The following is a 26,766-nucleotide window of genomic DNA, read 5'->3' as shown; positions in this document are numbered from 1 at the left end:
TAAATTGAACCGTTGTAAAATGAGGGCCACCTTTATATATATATATATATATATATATATATATATATATATACACATATACAGATAGATAGATGATAAATAGATATAGTGTATTATTTAAATATAATTCATTCCTAATGGAATATTGTTATTATTATTGAATGGGTTCACATATTATTTGTCTTTCTAATTTTGATGCTGTGTTGTAAAAATAACCATATGCCCAGAATGTGTTCCAGAGACTGGGTAGGTGTAAGAGCTTGGTGCTGTAATCTGTATAATAAACTATGGATAAGTCTAAATTATACTATTACTTTCAAATGGGTGTGTTTTGATTGCAGAACTGAGTGGACGGAGCAGTTGAACAGTAGGTCGTCAATACTCCAGTAAACCGCTTGCTTTCTCTGCTGCAAAGTGTCCCTGGAATTTTTTTTAAAATGTTGGCAACTATGAACACCCCTTCCACGTGCCACTGCAATGAAAACAGGGGGCTTTTATTTTTTTAAAAAGAAACATTTGCTGACCCCAATAAAAGAGGGCTTTTGGCATATAACCCCCCCCCCCCCCACTAAACTCATAGTGCGCATGAATACTCCCAAAGCCAAGGTTTTTTTCATTCTTTTAAATTGCAGTACTTAGTTTCAATTGTTGTCTAGGAAATGCATGTGAGTTTGTGTGTGTGTTTACATTAAAATAGCAACATTCTAGACTATCAACACTAATGTGACACTCATTTTTTTTTGTATGACTTGACCCCTGGTTACAACTTGGTAGTTTAATAAATAACTTATAAATATACTAATAGTTTTTTACCATTTGCCAATAAAAAAAATAAAAATGTCCCCGGATTTCATTTTATAAAAATCTGGTCACCTTATTGTACAGTCACCAAAATAGAAAATAGTTTTAAGAAAACCGGTGATTTTTCCATCTGATACCAAAAGAACAATTCAGCAACTGTTCTTCACACATCTCAGACAAATAAATACCGAGTGTGCAGATTCGTGGTAAATAAAACAAACAATGCAGACTGCGCAGTGTGCATCACTTCACGCTGACTGTAAAACCCGCCACAGCGTACTAGCTAGCCTAGCGCACACCTCAGGCTCACGCGCAGGTGACTCACGCTCCAGCCCCTCCCTTTAGCTCAACCACCAGCCACAACTACTATCAACTTGGAAGCGAAAGGTTGAGTCATTTGTTGTACTGCCACGTGCACTGTGGCGTCATCATTAGACAGATGAAAATAAGTTCCACAGCAGCAAACGATTATTTTTTTCTTATTGGGCATTGGACAGTTTCTGGATGATTTTTGTATGGTAACCTAGACCATATCTCACTTTTTATAGCGTCACAGTTTAAAGTCAACAACTCCTCCCCTGTTCTATTTGGTACATTCTGACAGAAAGCCGCGCCCACTTGTATCCAGTTGGCCGAGGCGGTGGCCGCGAGTCACGTGACGAGCCGAGGTTAGCTGCGGTCTGTCATACACATTTCTAGCTGACACACGATAATCGCTGCACAGCCCTACGCTCTAAAGTATTCGCACCATGAACACACGCCTGGCTACCGGAGGTGGTCTGCTCCGGGTACTTGTACCTGGGGCGCTCTTGCTACTGCTGCTTGGGAAGATTACTGTGACGGTTGCCGGTAAGTGCTTCCTGGGTTTTGTTGCTTACGTGTTTAACTAAAACTGCGCCTTGTTATCTCGATTTGGGAACTAAGTGCTCCAGCACCATACCTGTTGGTTTTGAACATTTATAAACACATGAAGCGTCAATTGGCTAGAAAGAATACTTTTCCTGAACCTACGTCATAGGAGGGGCTTTACACCATATAGCAAGTTCCTGGATCAGGTGTTTTAGTGCTTGTCGCATAGGGTTGTCCAATCTTACAGTTAGGTGTCACTGTGAGCCCTTACACTGCTTATCAGCGGACCCCACTGCCCGTCTATATGCAGCTAGCTCCATCGTCTATGTCGAATGCTGTAATAGGTAGGTAGGTTTAGCGGCTCCTGTCTGGCTAAAGAAAATACCCCCTCCCCTTTTTTTTGTAAAATAACCCCCAAACTATTATGACCTAACAATAAAAAACGTTTAAGTATTGATTGCTCACATCTTAAAGCTTTTTCAATGAAAAAAACTTGATAACGGAGATGTGGTGTGATATTATAAATAATATATTTAGCTAAGTGCATACTGTTACTCAGGAGTTTTCAAAGTCTTAGACGGTGTGGTGCAAGCTGTCCAAAGCACAGATTAATTGCATAATTTGACATAAATTGATTTGTGAAACTTATTTTGAAAATTAGCTAATTTTAGAGTAAAATTTACATACATTTTAGCAGGGTGGTCAGAAAAGACAGCCAGGTAGTGTGTCCATTAAATAGGGCCTGGGGGAGGATTAACTACACTGTAATTAATACCTACACTAACGAAAGGGCAGTCATTGTTTGTCAAATAATGGAGAATAGAAAGTGGGAAGGATAACTGATCTATTGTTAAAGTATGCAATAGTAATTGTAGTGATATATAATGCTCAGGTTTAATAACTCAGACAAGGTTGATGGTGAACAGATATTTTTTTTTTTTTAACAAAAGGGGGGGGGAGAGAAAATGTTGCATAATATATATTAAAAAACAATAGAAGAAAAAAAGAAACATAGACAATACAATGAATATATAGTGAAATAATCATGGACTTTTTTTTTACAGAATGTCAGACTTTATTTTTACTTTATTTTTTCCCCAGTAGGTACAGTTTGTGATCCATTTACCTTCCAGCCTCACATTCAACTGCTTTTACTAATGCCAATTTTTTGTTGTTGTTTACATTGATTTAGAGGTTTATACGCTCTGAAAGATGCATTTTTTTTCCATCTTTTATTTTACATAAAAGCAAAACATTTTTTACATTTTTATTTTTATCAATTGTAAATTTAGGGCACCCGTGTTTAATTCTTTAAAAACCCCTTTGCAGACATGTTGGCAGATTTTCCTACTTTAACCCTCAATATGGGGATATATATATATTCATTCACTGGTTGATAGGGAACTCATAGTTTGGAATTGGCAATTTTGTACCTGTATAACTATTACCTATTCTTATTACAGAACTGTACTATCTTTCTGATGGTTCAATGTATACAGAAATATTGAAAATAATCTAAAACTTCCGCTAGGTTGCATGTATAAGAGCTTTATTATGACATGTAAATATTGCCTAAACTACATAATTTATTTTTTATACTTGGTTCTATCCTGTTCCCAAGCTGTTCAGTTTTACAGAACATCTATACAAATATTCCAACATCCTAACTGTCCTGAAATGCAAACATTTTGTGGTCCCAAGCAGTTTGGATAAATGGTTTTGTACCTAATGTATGCCATGTTCTCCCTAGGACCTATTTAACAGACACACCACCCTGCTAAAATTTAAGCCAATATTAATCTACCATTATAAATATTAAATGTTTGTGGTACAAATTATCATTAAATCAATGTATGTTAATTAAGTAGTTAATGTTTGACAGTTTGGATAGCATCAATGCCTTTTACAAATAGCAGAAAATGTTATAATGCTGCAAAGTACATTTCTCCCCACCCAGCTACTTCATAATGACGCCTGGCTGGCAACATTTTTAAATAGGGAGGGGGATATTTAGGAAAAATTACTAATCCACTCAATGTTTATATGTGTGTGCACATTATATAACAAAGATTTAAAATATATTGAGCAACAGCTGCAACTCTACCCTCACTTTAAAGTTATTCCAAAGCACAGGTCTTTATATTTTGACACTTTTTCATAGATAATACATTTAGGTCTTGTTTATTGGTGATATATTAAAGTTAAATAGTGTCTGGCTATCTTTGTACTGTAAGTTTTAAGTGTAGCTGCAAGGTATTTCTTGTATATAATCATTCTGACCACCATAAATGTGGTGTTTGTTGGTTCCATGACACAGTGAAAGTTCTTACACCTGTCCTAGAATTCAGTGACTTTTTATGCTGATAGATTCAGAGCCTTGAGCAATAAAACTTTTTTTTGTTTTGTTAATAACTATTTTTACCCATTTGTTGCTTCATTTCACACCCATGTGCTAGAGTTTTTAATAGCTTGGCTCTCAATGCATTTACACAATTTTTTTTTTTTTCTGTGAAGTACCTCCACTAATTACACCTCATTTTCAGGAGATCAAGCAGTTTTGGAAAATGACTGCAGGAATACCTTATTATGTCAAAATGGGATCTGAAGTTTGGCTATGTATGGTGCAGAGCAACAAAAGCAATACCTCACCCTCCTGATGATATTTCATATGCCTATTCTGTCAACTCATCACTGTTGCCATGGTTATCAACTGATAGACACCTGGCCATGTGAACCCCTCCTTTGAAGTGGGTCCTCTTTTTAAAATAGATGATTATTTTGAGGTGCTAGGGTTCCCTTTAAAACCCAGAGTACCATAAAAGGCACCCAACATACAGGTGATGTCAATTTCTTTGATAATCACCTGCTATCTAAAGTAGCATGTAAGTGGTTTTGTATGTTCCCCTGTCTCACTCTACTGGGACAGCTGCATCCTAAGAGGATTAGTGATCCATTTAAGTTTCTGTAAGTGCAACAGTCATGTCAGGTGATAAAAGTGAATTACATTTTTGGTAGTATCTGGAGTTAAGGTGGATTATGGGATGTTGTAACTACGTTTAGCGGAGTGATCAGAGTTAGGACTATGCCCGACTCAGCTCTCTTTACACATAGATGACTTGTTGGTTTGGACTGACAAGAGGAAGAAAGATGAGTGTGGATGGAGTTATTTCTGCAGTTCTTTTATCTGCAAAACTGCCATTGTGCCTGGACTGCAGTAGTTAAAGTATTTCTAGTTTCCTCTAGATAAGAACAAGTTTCAGTGTTAAAGGTAGCAAACTCTTGAGGGGAGAATCAAAACTACAAGCCACAACTACTGTCCAAAACTTCAAAGAGTTGTTTTATACTTGGGGCTTGGAATTGCATTGCTTTAATTTGATGGGAAATATTATATTCATTATTATTTTAATCATATGGTTGTGCATTTTTAGTGATGAATACGAAACAAGTTGGTAAAGGCTACAAACTTTATCATGCACTGTGAGCATATTTTCTTACTGTGACATTTTTTTTTTAATTTCAGCTGATACCTGTGGAGAATTTGAAACTTGTGACACTTGTACAACAAATATAAGCAGTGGTCTACAGTGTGCCTGGGTGGAATGTAGTAATGGTAAGTCTGCTTTATTGGTTTAGAGTACTTAATTTCCTAACTCCAATTTTATACAAGCTCCAATGCTACTTTTATGTAAAACTGCTAAAATCGATGCCTGCTAACTTCTGTAGAATGCTAGTAGTTACTACTTGCGGGTACCCATATGGGTTTGTTGAACTCTATACACCCTTAAAATAAATTGTGTTTAATATGTTTGTGATATCCTATGATATTCAATGTTAAGGTATGAAGCCTTGTGCTAATTGTAACATTTCCTAGAAGACTACAAGTTTTTTTTTTCTCATATACATTCATCTGCTAGCTTTTTGTGCTTGAAAAAACACCGGGTACACCTCCTCTTACTACTGCTAATTACATCCAGTTTGGGTTGACCATTCAGGCCCCTCAGCACATCAGAGTACCCCTGTGTTTATTCCCATGAGCTATGTTTTTAATACTATTTAGTTTTAAGTAGGGATGCACCAACATTTTGTCCTCAAACGTTTCGGCTGAAAATTGCATTTTCGGTTATTTCAGTTTTCTGTTTTTTGCCTATTATTTTCGGCAAAATTATTGTGTAGCATATTTCAAATTTGATGCTAGCCTAGAGCTGCTGTTTGAATTCATTGGCTTGCAGTTTTTCAATTCAGATTAATTCATTAAATTGTCTAATTATGCAAAAAAAAGAAAAATAAGAATTTTAAAATACTTTGAAAAAACCCCAAAACATTTTCGGCCAAGCACATCCTGGATGTTCGGTTTCGGTCCAGAATTTCCATTTCGGTGCATCACTGGTTTTAAGGGGCACCCAATAAGTCAGCATTTCCCCAGTGTGAGTAGGTAAGGAAAGTGTTAAATGTTTCTGCACATCTTCTTTGCGGGATGCAATGTCTGCATGTTTATGTCCAATCCTGTATGAGCCTGTGTATGTTGCATGTTCCTTATTAGGGCTTTAGAGACTTGGTTTGTATTTGCTGCCCTTAAAGAGATGGTAAATCCTAGCGTTTCTGAAATGCTAGGATTTACTATTGGAACAAATAAAGGGGATTTTCATTCATGAAGTATAAAATACGTCATGCTGAAACCTCCTTTATTTGTTCCAAGTGATCACCTGTTGTACATTAGCTTTGGCCTCAGAAAAAATACAGCTTATTGAAACCTTGCTAAATTGGATGATAAGATTCTCATTAATTTAGAACAGGAGTTTCCAAATCAAACCCTTCCCCTCCACCATATAGATATTTACTGGCACAGTTAATTTTCGATTGTGAATGGGTAAAGGGTTGCGGACTGTCATTGGGAATCGTTCTCGAAATATTACTCAACATGTTAAGTATTTCGGGGCTCCTTTTCACTCCGTAATATAGATCTGGTTCGAACAGACACTCGTCCTATAATGAAGCTTATTGATAGGGTTACATACCTCACCCACAAGCTTCTTTATGAGGAGGCAAGACCACATCAGTGAGAATGTCATATATTTTATATTCTTAATAAAGCGGTCTACATTGTACATTTTGAAACTGTGTTTACAAGACTGATTTGTCTTCTTGAGGCCAAATGCCTATAGGTAGAGACTTGGGTGGGGGATGCCAGAGTCAGTGTCAGTATTGCTTCTCAACATGGAAAAAAAACAAAGTCTTTGTTTAAAGTGACAACTTTGGACATGCCTTAAATATTTAACAAAGATATTTAGATTTTGTTTGTTGATTTCCTTATGCAGGTGTATACACCATGGCCCATAGTTTATTTTGCTCAAAATGACTACACCCAAATCTTGCCCACTAATTTCACCTTTTTAGCAGACTAATCCATCCTGCCGTACAGCCCCAGGACTACATTCTAAGTCATTAGATACATCTTTTGTAAAGGGACACCAACAAGTTGATTTCTAGAGTTCCTTGCTCAAGCACACTGCAAACTAGAAACATGCGCTTTTCAAATAATAATCTAGATATGTGGTCAATCCTAGCGTTTCAAAAACACTAGGTTTTACCAGCCCTAAAAATAAATGGAACCTTCAGTGATAACGTATTAAAAAGGTATATTACAATTTTTTTATTTTTTATTATTATTCAGTGAGTTGACGTTTCCACCTCTTAGCCAATAGCCGTATGGTAGCACGGCTATTGGCTTAGAGGTAAAAATGTCACCTCATTGGGGTGGGGGGAAGCTTTGCCAAAGGCTCTTGGTTTAAGCAAAGAGGCAGCGGCAAACAAAAGAAATGTTTAACATAACTTTTTTAAAAGTCATCACTGAAGGTCACATTTATTTTTAGTGCTGGAAAATCCTAGTGTTTTTGAAACGCTAGGATTTACCATCACTTCAAGTCTTTATGGAGTTCTACTTGGTGGACAAATCCATCTGGAGAAAACTGTCATTTTGCATCAAGAAGCAGGCAAACTAAAGTCCAACGTAATCCACAGCGGTGAAGACTATTGTGCTCTCACTGGGTAGATAGAGCACAAATTTGCAGTTTACTCAGAATCACCCTCCTAGGAGATAAAATATATCTGACTTTAAATGTTGCATCTAATTAGATAAGATGATGGGGCTGCTTGAACATTGTCATATACAGCTTGCGGAACAAAATGCCCAAAAGGAAATCACAACAAAGAAAAGATAGAAGTGTGTGTAAGCTTTATATGCTTTGGAGACAGCAGCTTCTGATTGGTGGACACAATGGGTGGGGCATCTTATGAGAGATTGAGTTCAGTAACTGATAAGGACCTCATTTTAGATAGTCAATACATCAGTAAATGAGGAAGATCACCCCAAAGAAACCCATGATTTACTGACTTTATCTGTTTAAAATAAAGTGTAACTGGAATAATTTTAGATCAGTAATGACCATGAATTCTATTTTAGTTTTTCCACTTCTTAGAAATATAATTTTCACTTCTCAGCTTTAAAATCTCTTAAATACCATACAGTAGAACTCTGAGGTGTGAAGTTGCAATCATTTGGGATTTTGTATTTCCCACCTCAATAAAAATTGAACCTCCAAAGTATAGCAAGCAATGAATCTTTTGATTTATATTTAAGGGGCATTATAGATAGAATGATGCATTCAAAGAAAAGATTAGTCCAAGAGTAACATGGGGATGCATTTTTTTACAGATTTATTAGCCGTTTAAAACTTTACACTTATTTTGTCAATATTTGGTGTCTTTAAAACAATGGGAGCTTTCATGTTGTAACTTAGGTTATCTTCTTTACTGTGGCCAATTAGGGACAGTTATAAATAGGTCACTAGAGTGTGCAGCCAATGGCTGTGGGGAATATAACAGTGTTCTGCACTTCCACTCACAATTTCAGAATGGAATCACACGAAAAGGGGACAAAATAAATAATGAAAGTATATTGCTGTTTTTTTTATTTATTCTGTTTATCATTTTATATTACCAACTTAAAGTGTTTAATGTCCCTTTTAACTGGAAAAGTGCACATTAATTGCGTTTCCACTCCATAACCTGCACTCTTACACTTCCAGGGAATACAGCTGAGACTTTTTGCCTATGCCATAAATTCACTTCTTTCTTTTGAGATAAGACTGTTATAGTTATGGTATTTATCTGTAATTTTATCTTGAGCAAAAGTGTATCTTGCATTGATGATCATTAATTTAAGCCCCTGATATACAAAACCTCTCTGCTCAGGTCAGATAATCTAAAATGATCCTCCAGCACTGCGAGATCCCTAGTGATATTTTCAAAAGGCAGATTTTGCTTTACTTCTCAAAGGGGCTTTCCCTGCATTTCTGTATGTGAAGGAGAGACAAGCCCAGTGCAATATAAAACTGCATGACCTGACAGTTCTGATTTACTTCAGATAACATTTTATTACATGTAAACTATTTCACTTTCTATTTTGTATAATTTTATAGTATTTTGTAGCATTTATAAATTAGATTGCACTTTGCATGTTTTTATTTAAATTAGAACTGAAAAACTGTCAGATTCAGTTTACCAGAGTGTCATTTACATCTATGAGCCAGATAATCAAACGTTCTCTAGTTTGGAGAGAGATTATAGTTCTGACTTCACAGGGGTAGAACTCACTGAATTTTCTAAGAAAAGGGGAGGATCCTGGAAATCCCATAGAGCTGCCTTCTATAGAAAGTAATGAAGCTCTCTGGGATTCAACATTTCACATGGGAGAGAGAAGCTAACTGGAGATCCCCTGGGACTGAAATAGAGTTTCCATTTGCAATTGCAAATTAAACTGAAATGTTTTCACTACAATTCAACTTGTTTTTGTCTATATTTTACTATATATTACTTTTCTGTTTGTTAAAATAAGTGTATTGGGAATTTTTGAACAAACTTCATCTGCATACAGCTGGGGAGACAAATCAGTGAGACCAGCTTGTTTAAAATGCTTAGAAAATTTCACAAGACTTGTAAGTGCTTCAGACATACCCTGGGAACTGCTCTGTCCCTCCCACTTTTTAAAGCTGTCAGTTTTCAATGGAGAAAATACAAAGTGCAATGTAATTTTTATACAAAGTATGATCCTAAATTATTAAAGTAACACAGACACTTTCACCAAAGCATAATCGGAATGTGTAAAATCACTGCTAGATCAAAATTGAAATGTATAAAATTGCAAATGAGAGAGTGCAAAGCTTAAATGCAATAATACAGAAAGGACCCAATCTGAAATGTATAGTAATATAAAATGCATTGCACAAAGTGTAAGTGTAACAAAACTCTCATATCATGCCGTGCTATATTGCACTGGGCTTGTCTCTGCTTCACATACATAAATAAGAGAAATCTCACCATGCTGGAGAGTTTTTCGTTTAAAAATTCAGTGAGTTTAGCCTTTGAAGTCTGAACTACAATTTCTCTCCAAGCTGGAGAATCTTTGAATATCAGGGCCTAAGTGAGATGTGTGTGACAGTTATGTTGATGCGCATAAGGGAATTTAGGTTAATTTCAGTTAACTCACAGATGTAAAGAGACATAAAACAATGTTTATAGTAAAAGCATCAGATTTTTCCCTAGTTATGCAGAAAGCATTATTGCAGCAAATGTATTTTTATTTAAATGAATAAGCATGTTTTTTCCTAATTCACAGCAAAACAATCATCCAGCATAGTTCTCTATTCGCCCCTTTTTAGAATCCAACTTGTTGCCCTAAACAAATCCAGCAATATCGGCTCCTATTATAATGATCAATTTGCATATTGATGAGTGTCAGGGCTCGATACTTTTTATATGCCCAGTGTCCGCTTTGTAATGCATATGCGCTGCTTTGACGAAACCCTGGATGCATTACACTCTATTATGGTATGTTGTCCTGCATGTGGATTGTTTGTGCGCATTCCTGATGGGGATATAGATATGACTTCCGTGATTGGCTTGCAATATTGAGCCTCATAAAAAGGACTGTAGATAAGGGAGAGTTCTGCTGTAAAAAGTTTAAAGAAGAAGCCAAATAAGATACAGCATTGCATTTGGACTCTCCTATGTTTTAATGTGATCATTGCAATTTTGTGCTTCATCTCCCTTTTAAAAATGTTTTAAGACAAGCCTGATGATCTGTTTCAGAAAATGTTAGTCAAAAAGCTGAGAAAGTAAAAAAAAAAAAAATAAAATAAAACCCACTGCTTTTATGTGACAAAAAATATAAGAAGAGAGTTCCACTCACAGCAGTATTGTCATTTGTTAGTTTGTATCTACTGTATATCTTATTGGAAAACATTCTCTTGTATTGGATGGATGCATGCATAGTCTGATTCCTATTCAGAAAAAAAACCTCATTGTTTGTTATTATGCTGTAGTTATGTAAGAAGTGATTATAATCACTTTAAAGTGATTGTAAAGTATTAAGGAATTAGTGCCTGGTATCTAAAAGTAATCTTAAGCAGGGGCACTTTAATTAATTAAACTTTACAATGACGCTTTTTTTTTTTAAAAAAAAAAACCTTTGCGTTATGGAGTAAGACCACCGATCCTCCGCCCGCATCTCCTACTGTAGTAATCATATTGATGAAGAATCCGGCTCCCTCCAATCGTTGCGTGCCCCACGAGCTGGACTCCATATGGGGGAACACAACAATTGGAGGGAGTCGGGTTTGTCACCGATATGCTAACTACAATAGGAGATGCGGGCAGAGGATCAGCGGTCTGTTTTCAATAATGCAAAGGTAAATATTTTAAAATGAAAGCATCATAAAGTTTTAATTAACCCCTTAGTGACCAGACCATTTTTCAATTTTTTCTTATTGTTTGGGACCAGGGCTATTTTTACATTTCTGCTGTGTTTGTGTTTAGCTGTAATTTTCCTCTTACTCATTTACTGTACCCACACATTTATATACTGTTTTTCTCGCCATTAAATTGACTTTCTAATGATACCATTATTTTCAACATATCTTATAATTTACTAAAAAAATATATAATGGAAAAAAACACTTTCTGAATTTCACCCCCAAAATCTTACACATCTCCAACCACCAAAAAACGCCCATGCTAAATAGTTTCTAAATTCTGTCCTGAGTTTAGAAATACCCAATGTTTACATGTTCTTTGCAAGTTATAGGGCAATAAATACAAGTAGCACTTTGCTATTTCCAGACCATATTTATTTTCTTCAAAATTACCGCTAGTTACATTGTAACACTGATATCTGTCAGGAATCCCTGAATAACCCTTCATGTATAGATTTTTATTTTTTAGTAGACAACCCAAAGTATTGATCTAGGCCCATTTTGGTATATTTCATGCCACCATTTAACCGTCAAATGCGATGAAATTAAAAAAAAAAAAAAATATTCTTCTTTGGGGTCCCCTTTGTTCAGAAATAGCAAACATATATATGGCTTTATTTTTTTTTTGTGTGGTAATTTTAAAAGGCCGCTAAATTCCGTTGCGCACCACACTTGTATTATGCCCAGCAGTTAAGGGGTTAATTAGGTAGCTTATAAGGTTAATTTTAGCTTTAGTGTAGAGATCAGCCTCCCACCTGACATATCCCACCCCCTGAACCCTCCTTGACCCCCCTCAAACAGCTCTCTTCCCTCCCCAACTCACAATTGTGACCGCCATCTTAAGTGCTGGCAGAAAGTCTGCCAGTACTAAAATAAAACACTTTAAAAAAAAATATATATATATATATATTATTCTGCAGTGTTGGATCCCCCCCAAAAACATCTCTAACCCTCCCTCCTCTACCTATTTGCTGCCATCTTGGGTACTGGCAGCTGTCTGCCTGCAGTTTGCTAAAAAAAAAAAAAAAAAAAAAAAAAAAAAAAAAAAAAAAAAATATATATATATATATATATATATATTGCCAAAAAAGCCAATTTCTTTCATGTAAGTGGCAAGAGTCCATGAGCTAGTGACATATGGGATATACATTCCTACCAGGAGGGGGCAAAGTTTCACAAACCTCAAAATGCCTATAAATACACCTCCCACCTTACTCCTACTTCAGTTTTACAAACTTTGCCTTCGTTGGAGGATGGTGAAGAAAGTCGTGCTTGATTTCTTCTGTGAAAGACGCTTCAAGGCATTTTGAAGCCCAATTCGTCGCAAAGTACAGTGTTTGTCTGAGGGATGTGAAGGGAGTATTGCCTGATGATGCCATGTTTTCACCTTTGGGAAATCTATTCTAAGGCTCTCTGTAAATTCGGTTGTGGGGATTCATCTGCCACCTCCCTTTACAGATCGACATTATACTCTTCTACCATTACCTCTGCTGATATGTTTCAGTACTGGTTTGGCTGTCTGCTATATGTGGATGGGTGTCTTCAGGTAAGTATATATAATTTTTTAAGACACTCTGTTATGTTCGGCACTTTATGTTTTAAAGTTTTAATATATATTGCATATATTTTCCATGAGTCAGGTCTAACCGTTTCAGCATGGAAATTATGTTTTTGGGAGAAATGTAGTAATTTTTTTCTTACCTGCAGTTTGCGGGCAAATTAGGCTCGCAATGACGCAAAATGCTTCTATTTATTGCATCATTCTTGGCATGAATACTTTTGGCGTGGAGGTTGCGTTTATTGTCAACAAAGACGCAGATTTTTTTGCCGCAAAGTTGCGCCTGTTATGACGCGAGTGGTGTAATTTCTTAACTTTGGCGGCAAGTTTTTTTTCTCTGCATTTGCGTCATCTTTGTTTGCGTCATTGTTGGCGCCAAAAATGTGTTATATTAAGTCTCTCCCTCTTTTGATCTCTGCTCTCATTTGTTTACAGAGGGTTATGATGTTTGCTTTTGATTTTATTTTTATTTAAGTATTTTAGCATAATCATTTTTTCCCATTCCTGAAACTATTTTGAGGAAATTGGGTATTTTGTTTAAATGTTGTTTTTTCTTTTTTTGTTACATTTTGCAAGATGTCTCAAACTGATCCTGCCTGATGTTACTGTAGGAACTAAGCTGCCTGTACACAATCTACCAAAGCTACGTGTGTATATTGCTAATCAGCTGATTTTATTTCTTAAGCTCAAATATGTGGCACTTGTTATGTTATATTATTTCATACTGATGTTTCTATAGTACAAATACATCTACTGTTAAACCTTCATTGTCTAATGTACATGATATTCCTTTAGATACTGTATAAAGGATTATATTGCTACAGAAAAAGAGAAGGCTATGACTGCTATTCCGCCTTCAAATTAACGTAAACAATCTCTCCTAACTCCTCATAAATCTAATGAAGTTTGTATTGATCGACAGCATACTGAAGTATTTCTGCTTTTGAGGTTTTCTCTGACTCAGAGGATCCTACTTCAGAGACTGATATTGATAAATCAACCTTTCTATTGAATGTATTCATTCTTTATTAAGGAAGTATTGTTTACTTTGGGTATTGAGGAATCTAGTCCTCTTGATAACAAGAATAGCAAATGTTTGAATTCTGTTTTTTTAAAGCTTCCGAGGTTACTCCTTGAAGTTTTTTCTTTTTCCAGATGCTATTTATCATATGTTTAATAAGGAATCTAAACTTAGTGCTTCTTTTTACATTTCTTCTAGGATTAAAAAGCTATATCCTTTTACCTATGGCTATTTTAGAGTTTTTGGGTAAAAGTCCCTAAAGTGGGGCTATTTCTACTCTTGCCGAACGTACTTCTATCTATGGAAGATATTTCTTCTTTTAAGGATCCTTTAGATAGGAAGTTTGTTTCCTGTCTTAGAGAAGCATGTTTACATATTGGCTATATTTTTAAACCTGTCATTTCTATGGCTGATGTTGCTGCTGTTTCAACTTTTTGGTTGGACAGTTTAATTATCAGATCCTGAACTGTCTAAGCATTGTTCTTTCACTTTAACATTTAATTTGTGATGTTATATTTTATGTAATTTTAATTGTTATTAAATCTTTGTTTTTAGCCATTTTTACTAGAAAGGTTTTATGGCTTAATTCTCTGATATGGTGTCTAAATTTAGATTACTATCTTATTATTTAGGATAGCAATTTTTTAGGTTTTCTATTGGATTTTATTATCTCCTCTATTACTGGGAAAAGGGAGTTTTTTCTGTCCCAAGATAAGAAATCTAAGGGTAATTTTTTTTTTTTTTTTAGCTCCCAATTGTTTTTTCATTCCCCTAGGGCCTCTGGCTCTAATTTGAGATTTACTCCAAATTTGGATAAATCCAAGCATTATAAATTAAACTAATTTCAGCCCCTAAGACTGCATGAAGGTGAGGCCCTTAAACCATTTCAACTGGTGGGGGGGCAGATGGAATTTATTTCTACACATTTGGACAGTTTTTCTGTTCCAAATCACTGGATTCAGAATATTGTTTTCTCAGGGGTATCAAATAGATTTCAGAATAAAACCTCATGGGAAGATTCTTTCTTTTTTCCCATGTTACAACAAACCCTGTGAAAGCTCAGGTTTTTCAGAAATGTGTTTCAGATCTAGAGTTTTCAGGGGTGATGGTTCCAGTTCCTCTGCAGGAATGGAGTTTGGGTTTCTATTCAAATCTATTCATTGTCCCAAAGAACGAAGATTAGTTCAGACTAATTCTGGATCTGAAATTTTTTAATTGTTTTGTAAGAGTCCCAACTTTCAAGATGGTGACTATAGGGACTAATCTGCCTTTTATTTCAGCAAGGTCATTTCATTTCCACAATAGACTTACAGGATGCTTATTTTGACATTCCAATTCATTCAGACCACTATTGTTTTCTGAGATTCTGTTTTCTAGATAAGCATTACCAATTTGTCGCTCATCCTTTTGGGCTAGCGGCAGCTCAGAGATTCTTTTCAAAGATACTCGGTGCCCTTCTATCTGTATTCAGGGAGCAGGGTATTGCAGTGTTTCCTTATTTGGACGATATCTTGGTACTAGCTCTAATCTTTTCATTTAGCAGAATCTCACTTGAAACAACTAGTGTGATTTCTTCAAGACATGGTTGGAGGATCAATTTACAATAGAGTTTCTTGATTCCTTAGACAAGGGTCACCTTTTTTGGTTTCCAGATATTAGTATCCGATTCTTTTTCTGACATACTAGAGACGAATGAAGTTAATTTTAGTTTGTCTAAAACTTCAGTCTCTATTCTTTCCTTCAGTGCTTATGTGCATGAAAGTTTTATGTCTCATGACTGCAGCATCAGGTGCGATCCTCTTTGCTTGTTTTCGTTTGAGGCCTCTCTAGCTTTGCATGTTGCACCAAAGGTGCAGGGATTATTTTCAGATATCACAACTGATATACTTAAATCCCAACACTCTTTTGTCTCTGATTTGGTGGTTGGACTATAACCTTATTGTTCAGGGGGCCTCATTTTTTCATCCTACCTGGACTGTATTCTCAACAGACGCAAGTTTTTCAGGTTGGAGAGCTGTCTGAGAGTCTCTGACAGCACTAGGGGTTTGGAAACCTCAGGAGGCGAGGTTACCAATCAATATTTTAGAACTCCATGCTGTTTTCAGGGCTCTTCAGGTGTGGCCTCTATTGAAGAGAGAAATTTTACATTTGTTTTCAAACAGACAATATCAACACAGTGGCATATGTCGATCATCAAGGAGGGACTCTCAGTCCTTCAGTTATGGAGGAAGTATCTCGGATACTTTCTTGGATGGAATCCAACTCTTGTCTTATTTCTGCGATTCATATCCCAGGTGTAGACAATTGGGAAGGGGATTATCTCATCTGTCAGACTTTATATCCAGGGGAGTGGTCTCCATCCAGATGTGTTTTTTCCATCTTGTACAGATGTGGAGTCTTCCAGAAATAGTGTAAGGAGGATAGGTGAGAATTGGCGCTTATATCAACCCTAATGCCAAGTATAGAAGGGTCTCTCTCTAAGAACCCTGAGGAGGATAGTAGAATAATTTAAGCGGAAATACTGGCGCTGAAAGCAGGGTAGTACACAAATACAATATACGGGTAACCTAAAAGGGTCTACCTTAGCAGGAATATAATCGTTATAAAAGTTAATAAATGGTTATAGCCTAATATATATCTAAGAAAATATATTTAATAGTGTAAAATTACAATACAATCAAGATTAAAAAATCAGTGTTAATAAAATCAGTACATATATACTAAAAAGTAATTAATGGGGCCCTTTAAATTAGTTTGAAAAAACATACAGAAAGGGGAAAGATTAACCACAAATCTCTCTCTCTCTCTCTCTCTCTCTCTCTCTCTCTCTCTCTCTCTCTCTCTCTCTCTCTCTCTCTCTCTCTCTCTCTCTCTCTCTCTCTCTCTCTCTCTCTCTCTCTCTCTCTCTCTCTCTCTCTCTCTCTCTCTCTCTCTCTCTCTCTCTCTCTCTCTCTCTCTATATATCTATATATATATATCTCTATATATCTATATATATATCTATATATATCTATATATATCTATATATATATATATATATATATATATATATATATATATATACACTGTGATTGAGGATAGAAGAAAACTATACTCAAATAAATATAAGTATAAAGATGGCAGAGATATTCAAACAGTATAAATAAAAACAAATAGCAATACAAACAGACTTAATAACTGGACGTCCAGCGTAAAAACCAGGGGTTAAAACAGTAATAATCTGGGGTTAAAACAGTATTAACCTGAAAGTGCACTATAGTGAACAAAAACACTCGTGACTAGATGATCATACTAATGGGCGAGTGAGGTACCTTGCGCTAATCTGTGGAGCACAGATTGAATATTGTTCGTCCTGTACCTCCTCCTGAGGTGGGTGTGTACTCCTAGCGTAGTTCACTTACATCACCCTTTCTGAAAATGTCCAGTTGATTTTGGGAGGAACAGAATGTAAACGATCTCTGGGGTAATAGCAATCCTTTAGATGATGGTAGATAGTAACTTCAAGGCACTCTTATTCTGTGGTGCTTAGTGCAGGTACTAGATCATCTGGCAGTATATTCAATTTGTAGACTGGTGCGCTCCCTCAGAGGGCTGTATTCAAATTCACAGGCCTTGGGGGTAGTGAGCCAGGTGTTGGTAGTTGTCCTGTGTGCTTTTTCAACACAATAGCTATCCTTTCGGCGGCTGTATCAAGTTCACAAGCCTTAAAGGAGTTCAGCTTAGCAGTAGTTCTTGTAGGAAATGAGACACAGTCATCAACCGGTTTCTCCCCTCACTTGGGGCTTTTTCAAGATGTGTTCTCATTGCCGGCAGGTATTCCTTTATAGGGCTATCCTGCATCCTTATTGGTTAGTTCAAAGGGGTGTGTGATCCCAGTTAAGGTGGAATTTGAGTTATATCCCTTATTGTCTCTTGTAGTTTTTTGGAAATGTCCCGTTGTTAATTTTAGTTTAACAACTAGTATACTAAAAGTACATATTGCTCCGGAAAGGAACAACCATACGTGTAATATGGTCACATCCATGGTGTCAAGTGAAATCAACTTTAAATTATGAGTAAAGTCTGTTCAAGAGTTAGTATTTTTTGGAGTCCTCAATTTGATTAAACACATAGGTAGAGGTAAAAGACATATGTCAGCATTGTACAGGGAATATAAAGTTTTTACAGAGTTTTACATTTGATAGTTACAAACAGAAGTAAATTAGGGACAAAAAGAGAGAACTGGGGGTTCTCATTGTCTTAGAGTTAAAGTTAAACACATAGGTAAAGAATTTTTCCCATATGTGTATATGATACAGAAAATAGACAGACATTCTAGATATTTCACGTTTGGTGGTTGCATATTGGGGCATACTTATCTGATCAAGAGTCAGTATTGTTTGGGGGATGATAGTATGATTAAACACATAGTTAAAGGTTAAACACATATGTCGATATTTGTTCTCTTTTTGATAAATATTATAAAATCTTACATTTGGTACTTGCAAACGGAAGTTAATTATGAAAAAACGGTTCTTAGTGTATTAGGGGTAAAGTTAAACACATAGGTAAAAGTTAAACACATATGTGTATATGACATTGACAGACTATTCCAAAGTTTTACATTTGGTACTTGCAAACGGAAGTTAGTTATGAAAAACGGTTCTTAGTGTATTAGGGGTAAAATTAAACACATAGGTAAAAATTAAACACATGTGTATATGACATAAAAAATGTAGACAGACTATTCCAAAGTTTTGCATTTGGTGGTTGCATACTTGGGCAAATAATGAAAGGAGGTTCCGATTGTTTTTAAAAGGCATATCTAATAGAGACCCTTAGGGGAAGTTTTAGTCAAACATAAAAGGAGCTACATCAAGTTCTGAGTTTAAGCCTAATGGGTGCAGTGTTTTCATGGTATATATCAGTTCGGCTTCCTTTTTTAGGAGCTTTGTTTCAAAATTCCAGAAATAGATCTGATGGTCTCTCGTCTAAACAAGAAGTTTTTCAGATACCTTTCCAGGTCCAAGTATCCTCAGGCGAAGATGGTGGATGCTCTAGCAGTTTCTTGGTTTTTATTTTTCCGCCTCTGGTTCTTCTTCCAAGGGTGATCTCCAAGATCATAATGGAACGACCTGATGTATTTCTGATAGCACCAGCTTGGCCTCTCAGGTTTTGGTATGCGGACCTTGTCAGGAAGTCCAGTTGCCAGACTTGACCACTTCCTTTAAGGCCAGACCTTCTGTTTCAAGGGCCGTGTTTCCATCAGGATCTCAAATCTCTAAATTTGAAGGCATGGAAATTGAACGCTTAGTCATAGTGGTTTCATTGACTCTGTTATTAGCACTTTGATACAGGCTTGTAAGTCTGTTTCAAGGACAATTTATTATCGGGTTTGGAAAATCTATATTTCATGGTGTTCAACTCATTATTATTGGCATTCTTTCAGAATTCCTAGGATTTTAGTTTCTTCAGGATGGTTTGGATAAAGGTTTTTTCTGCAAATACTTTAAAAGGACAAATTTCTGCTCTTTGTGTCTTATTTCATAGAAAGATTGCTAAACTTCTTGATATTCACTGTTTTGTTCATGCTTTGATTCATATTAAACCTGTTATTAAATCTATTTCTCCTCCTTGGAGTTTAAATTTTGGTTTTGAAGATTTTACAGGCTCCTCCTTTTTGAGCATATGCATTCTCTGGACATTAAATTACTTTCTTGGGAGTGTTATTTCTTTTGGCTTTCGCTTCTAGATGAGTTTCTGAATTGTCGGCTCTCTTGTGAGTCTCCTTATCTGATTTTCCATCAAGATAAAGCTGTTCTGCAAACTTCATTTAACTTTTTGCCTAAAGTTGTGAATTCTAACATCAATAAGGAAATTGTTGTTCCTTATTTGTGTCCCAATCCTAAGAATACTCTTGAAAGGTCTTTACATTCTTTGGATGTGGTAAGAGCTTTGAAATATTATGTTGAGGCTACTAAAGATTTCAGAGAGACTTCTAGTCTATTTGTTATTCTTTCTGGCTCCAGGAAAGGTCAGAAAGCCTCTGCCATTTCTCTGGCTTCTTGGTTGAAACTTTTGATTCACAAAGCTTATTTAGAGGCGGGGCAGTCTCCACCTCAAGGAATTACAGCTCATTCTACTAGATCAGTTTCCACTTCTTGGGCTTTTAAGAATGAAGCTTCAGTTGATCAAATTTGCAAAGCAGCAACTTGGTGGTCTTTGCATACTTTTTACAAAATGTTACCATTTTGATGTTTTGCTTCTTCGGAAGCATCCTTTTGTAGAAAGGTTCTTCAGGCAGTTGTCTCAGGTTAATTATAATGCCTTTTTGATTTGAGTTTTTTTTTTTTTTGTTGTTGAAATTTTTAAGAAAACTTAATTTTTTTGGGATTTAATTTCTCAGCGGAAATAGCCGTTTTTATTTTATCCCTCCCTCTCTAGTGACTCGTGGACTTCCACATCTTGGGTATTATATCCCATACGTCACTAGCTCATGGACTCTTGCCACTTACATGAAAGAAAACATAATTTATATAAGAACTTACATTATTTTTTCCAGTTTCTTTTTGTATGCTTTTTATACACCTCACTTCTTGGCTATACGTTAAACTAAGGTATGAGTGAGGTGGGAGGTGTATTTATAGGCATTTTGAGGTTTGGGAAACTTTGCCCCCTCCTGGTAGAAATGTATATCCCATACGTCACTAGCTCATGGACTCTTGTCATTATGAAAGGAAATTAATTTATCAGGTAAGTTCTTACATAAATTATGTGTTTCTGTAGTGTAGCTGCCCCCCCTCAATTGCCTACCCCCTCCCAGATCCCTTTCTTTACATTTAATTACCCTCTCCCTCCATCCCATGCAATGCAATGTTATGTTCTAGCACGCGCGCTCACACTTTTTCTCCTACATTGGTGTGTCCGGTCCACGGCTTCATCCTTACTTGTGGGATATTCTCTTCCCCTACAGGAAATGGCAAAGAGAGCACACAGCAAGAGCTGTCCATATAGTCTCCCCTCTGGCTCCGCCCCCCAGTCATTCTCTTTGCCTGCTCTGAAATTTATCAGAATCAAGCCTGTTTACAGACCTATGACTCCTCCATGGAGTCTAAACTTAGTTCTTTCAGTTCTTCAAGGGGTTCCGTTTGAACCTTTGCATTCCATAGATATTAAGTTACTATCTTGGAAAGTTCTGTTTTTAGTTGCTATTTCTTCTGCTAGAAGAGTTTCTGAATTACCTGCTTTGCAGTGTACTTCTCCCTATCTGGTATTTCATGCAGATAAGGTAGTTTTACATACCAAACCTGGTTTTCTTCCAAAAGTAGTTTCCAACAGGAATATTAACCAGGAAATAGTTGTTCCTTCCCTATGTCCGAATCCTGTTTCAAAGAAGGAACGTTTGTTACACAACCTAGATGTGGTCCGTTCTTTAAAATTCTATTTAGAAGCAACAAAGGATTTCAGACAAACATCATCTTTGTTTGTCGTTTATTCTGGTAAGAGGAGAGGGCAGAAAGCTACTGCTACCTCTTTCTTTTTGGCTGAAAAGCATCATCCGATTGGCTAATGGACTGTCGGACGGCAGCCTCCTGAACGAATTACAGCTCACTCTACTAGAGCTGTGGCTTCCACATGGGCCTTCAGGAACGAGGCTTCTGTTGATCAGATCTGTAAGGCAGCGACTTGGTCTTCTCTGCATACTTTTGCCAAATTTTACAAATTCGATACTTTATGCTTCTTCGGAGGCTGTTTTTGGGAGAAAGGTTTTGCAAGCCGTGGTGCCTTCTGTTTAGGTAACCTGACTTGCTCCCTCCCTTCATCCGTGTCCTAAAGCTTTGGTATTGGTTCCCACAAGTAAGGATGTAGCTGTGGACCGGACACACCAATGTAGGAGAAAACAGAATTTATGTTTACCTGATAAATTTCTTTCTCCTACGGTGTGTCCGGTCCACGGCCCGCCCTGGCTTTTAGTCAGGTTTGAAAATTTTATTCCATACACTACAGTCACCACAGAACCCTATAGTTTCTCCTTTTTCTCCTAACCGTCGGTCGAATGACTGGGGGGCGGAGCCAGAGGGGGGACTATATGGACAGCTCTTGCTGTGTGCTCTCTTTGCCATTTCCTGTAGGGGAAGAGAATATCCCACAAGTAAGGATGAAGCCGTGGACCGGACACACCGTAGGAGAAAGAAATTTATCAGGTAAACATAAATTCTGTTTTTTTTTTAGTAATTTTTTACTCCAAGTATTCTGTAGACTCATGGGAAAGAATATGAACTATCACCCATATTCCCAGCAATTACAGTAGATGTATGTATGTTTCAAAGCCGTTGTAATGGAACATAAGTGGAATAAAAAATATGAATTGTATATGATAATTGTATCCTTCGTGCCCCTCACAGTGCATGCTTCTATTACATTTGTTAAAATGTAGCCCTTCAAATAGGTATATTTATTTAAAAATTATTTGTCCATGCAAACATAATTTTAATGTTATCTAGACTGCGCAGTTAAAACCACGGTGTGTGAAAGACTCTGACAAATGTCGCTTGGATCCTAATTGCTTGGATTCTTTTACATTATTTTACATGTGTACATATATTGTTCAGAGGCTAATGTCATATGTTTTTTATTTGTCTTTTCAGCAAGTGGACCTTCCTGTATAAATGAAACTTTAATAAGTGAAAGTAACTGCACTAAAGTAAACTGTTCAGGTAATGCTTTTTTTTTTTTAATGTATTGCACTTTTTATTTCTATTATCCAAATGTTGGCTTCTGTTCTGTGTTTATAAATAGAGCTGTATAAATACAACAGAGGATGCAAATAAAATATCATCATTGAGTACTAAAGACCTCATAAATCATGAGACCAAAGTTTGCTAGTTCTCCATCATATTTTGAATAATTTGCAAGTTTTTTTTTTTTTCCTCTCTCTAAGATTACCTTTCCCCTATTTAAAGGGGCATGAAACCCACAATTTTTCTTTCATGATTCAGATAGAACATATAGCAGTTCACTACTAGGCATACACTCATCGGCCACTTTATTAGGTACACCTGTTCAATTGCTTGGTAACACAAATTGCTAATTTAGCCAATCACATGGCAGCAACTCAATGCATTTAGGCATCTAGACGTGGTGAAGACGACTTGATGAAGTTCAAACCGAGCATCAGAATGCGGAAGAAAGGGGATTTAAGTGACTTTGAATGTGGCGTGGTTGTTAGTTCCAGACAGGCTGGTCTGAGTATTTAAAAAACTGCTGATGTACTGGGATTTTCACGCACAACCATCTTTAGGATTTACAGAGAATGGCCCGAAAAAGAGAAAATATCCAGTGAGCGGCAGTTGTGTGGACGAAAATGCCTTGTTGGTGTCATAGGAAAATAGGCAGACTGGTTCGAGATGATAAAAAGGCAACAGTAAATCAAATAACCACTTGTTACAACCAAGGTATGCAGAATACCATCTCTAAATGCACAACATGTCGAACCTTGAAGCAGATGGGCTACAGCAGCAGAAGAGCACACCGGGTGCCACTCCTGTCAGCTAAGAACAGGAAACTGAGGCTACAATTCGCACAGGCTCACCAAAATTGGACAATAGAAGATTGTTAAAACATTGCTTGGTCTGCTGAGTCTTGATTTCAGCAGCAAAATTCAAATGGTAGGGTCAGAATTTGGCGTAAACAACATGAAAGCATGGATCCATCCTGCTTTGTATCAACAGTTTCGGCTGGTGGTGTAATGGTGTGGGGGATATTTTCTTGGCACACTTTTGGCCCCTTAGTACCAATTAAGTATTGTTTAAACACCTCGGCCTACCTGAGTATTGTTGCTGACCATGTCTATCCCTTTATGACTACAGTGTACCCATCTTCTGATGGCTACTTCCAGCAGGATAATGCACCATGTCACAAAGCTCAAATCATCTCAAACTGGTTTCTTGAACATGACAATGAGTTCACTGTATTCCAATGGCCTCCACAGTCACCAGATCTCAATCCAATAGAGCACCTTTGGGATGTGGTGGAACGGGAGATTTGCATCAATGTGCAGCCCACAAATCTGCAGCAACTGCATGATGCTATCATGTCAATATGGACCAAAATCTGGGTTATGTTTCCAAAACCTTGTTAAATCTATGCCACAAAGAATTAAGGAAGTTCTGAAGGCAAAAGGGGGTAAAACCCAGTACTAGCAAGGTACACCTAATAAAGTGGCCAGTGAGTCTATATGTGCAGCCACCAATATCCTTTTCCAGTAGTTGCTGCATTGCTGCTGCAAAGCCTACTTTTCCAGCAAAGGGTACCAAGAGAACAAAGCAAATAAGATAATAGAATTTTATTTAAGTGTTTAAAACTGCATGTTCTGTCTGAATCATGAAAGTTTACTTTTTCTTTCCCTTTAAGGATATAATATAGCCTTTGAAGGCAAATATTTAAAACGTTTAAACACAGAATTCAATGCTTGGTAAATGTCTTAGCTGAAAGTGACATTTGCTCTGATTTGACCCCTTGACTTTCAGAAAGTATGCATACAGTAATCTGACCCCTTAAATGCTTGTAATATGTATGTGTCATATTCCTCATTATGAAGAATGCTGCTTCTCCCCCCCCCCCCCATGTTTCTTTACATGCAGCAATTTACAAAAGAGAGATTAGGAAATCCCTTTAATATTTTCCAGATCTACAGGTTTGGATGTGTTGTATTAAAGAGCTTGTTGTCGGGTCTTTTTCCAGGTACTTTCTCTTTTTGAACATGGTCAAAAGTTGTAAGGCAGCTTAGAACGAAGATCTGCTTATCTCAAGAATCATTTAATTGGGAAGACATTGTACTATATCTATGTATAGTTCTTTAAAAAAACAAAAACAGACAAAAAATAAATCTTTAAACATGATTGGATTACCTTAAAAGGACAGTATAACATAAAAATTTCTCCCCTTTAATGTGTTCTCAATGATGCATTTTACATTTTGGAGTGTATTGCATTCTTTACAAATAGCTCCTTTGCCTTTATTTTGATATTTAAAATAGCTACTTTTGACTGAAACTTTCAGTTCTTAAAGGGACATTAAACACTTTAGTAATATAAAATGATAAATGGTATACATAAAAAAAAAAACTCTACAATATACTTTCTTTATTTATTTTGTCCCCTTTTCCTGTAAATCCATTCTGAAATTGTGAGCTTTTCAGTTTCTGTTAGAAATGGAAGGGCAGAACACTGTTATATTCCACACAGTCATTGGCTGCACACTCTAGTGACTTATTTATAGCTGTCCCTAATTGGCCACTGCAGAGAAGGTAACCTAAGTTACAACATGGCAGCTCTCATTGTTTTATAGACACTAAAACTTTACTTATTTTGTCAATATTTAAACAACTAATGAAACTTTAAAAACATACATCTACTTATTATTCTCATACTAATCTTTTCTTTGAATGGATCGTTCTTTCTAGCATTTATCCCGTGTTTAATGTCACTTTAAGTATTAGATATATTCATTCTATATAAACAAGAAGCTGCAGAAGAATTTACACTCCCAGTTCTTCAATTCGATACTTGTACTAAAATGTTGATTTTTAATTGCTTTTGTGCAATTGGAGATACGAGGCAATTGTGAATATAGAGAAACGAACAATTAGGATGTTTGCTCCCCCTGTAAGCTCATACAGAAAAAGAAGCACATTACTAGGAATGAACAACAGCTCAGTAATGTATTCTATGGCAAGTTACCATATAGGAGCAGCCTCTTTTAGCCCAATTGTGCTTCTCACAGAGGAGAACTTTCCTTAAAGGCACATGCCACCCACATTTTTTCTTTTATGATTTAGAAAGAGAATGCAATTTTAAACATCTTTCTAATTTACTTATATTATCTAATTTGTTTTATTCTCTTGATATTCTTTGATAAAAAAGCATATCTAGATATGCTCACTAGCTGCTGCTTGGTTGCTGCACATAGAAGCCTCGTGTGATTGGCTCACCATGTGCATTGCTTTTTCTTCAACTAAGGATATCTAAAAAATGAAGCAAAATAAATAATGGAAGTAAATTGTAACGTTGTTTAAATTTCTATTCTCTATCTGAATCATGAAAGAAAGATTTTGGGTTTAGTGGCCCTTTATGTATATCAGTCTGATCCCATCTAGCAAGGTCAGTTCAGCACTGAAATACCAGGCAATCCTCCTATGAACAAGGAACATGACAACCCCAGACGATCTCTGTAGGCTCAATCCATCTGACTAGGTTGTGGTTTCATCTAGCAAAAACACATACCTCCTATACAAAAATAAAGCTAAAGGAGCAATTTCCCAACATTTTATACTCTGCAACTGGTTTAACAAGTCCTCGGAAGCATATTAAGTGGAAAGTCATTTTATAGTACACTGTCCCTTTAATTATGTCAAAGTGGGAAGTACACACAAATGTATTAAAAGTTGAAAATTCTGTCTCCTTTACTAGTTTTGATAGTGATAACTTTAGTTAAAAGTTGTTGTGACCTTTCTACTTGAAAGATCATGTAAAACTTTCTAATGTCTTTTCAACTAGAAAATATACATAAAACTATTTGGGGGCAGGATAGTTTACTAAGCACAGTAGCTAAAACATTTCATTACAAAATTCTGCATAGCAATTATTAGCTTAGTCAGCATCTAGTGCAGATCTTGGAAGTTTTTTCTTTTTCAAAAGGGGGGTAAGTAGCTTTTATAGCTCCAGAATAGTGTGCTCTGGTGAGTACAT

At 36.3% G+C, this 26,766-nt stretch overlaps 1 protein-coding gene across 1 annotated transcript in view; it reads left to right on the top strand.

The window, feature by feature from the left end:
- The first annotated feature begins 1,444 nt into the window (after positions 1-1,444).
- Positions 1,445-26,766, top strand: part of CD164 (CD164 molecule) — a 48,709-nt gene continuing 23,387 nt past the window's right edge. Inside the window, exons 1-3 of the mRNA XM_053710625.1 lie at positions 1,445-1,650; positions 5,171-5,260; positions 22,666-22,734. Coding sequence (XP_053566600.1) covers positions 1,551-1,650; positions 5,171-5,260; positions 22,666-22,734 — 259 coding nt within the window. The 5' untranslated portion in view covers positions 1,445-1,550. The remainder of the gene's footprint in view (positions 1,651-5,170; positions 5,261-22,665; positions 22,735-26,766) is intronic.

This window comes from Bombina bombina, chromosome 4 (assembly GCF_027579735.1).
Source record: "Bombina bombina isolate aBomBom1 chromosome 4, aBomBom1.pri, whole genome shotgun sequence".
In the NCBI taxonomy this organism is placed as follows: Eukaryota; Metazoa; Chordata; class Amphibia; order Anura; family Bombinatoridae; genus Bombina; species Bombina bombina.
Note: the sequence above shows the minus strand (reverse complement) of the source record. Positions and strands in the feature narration are given on the sequence as shown.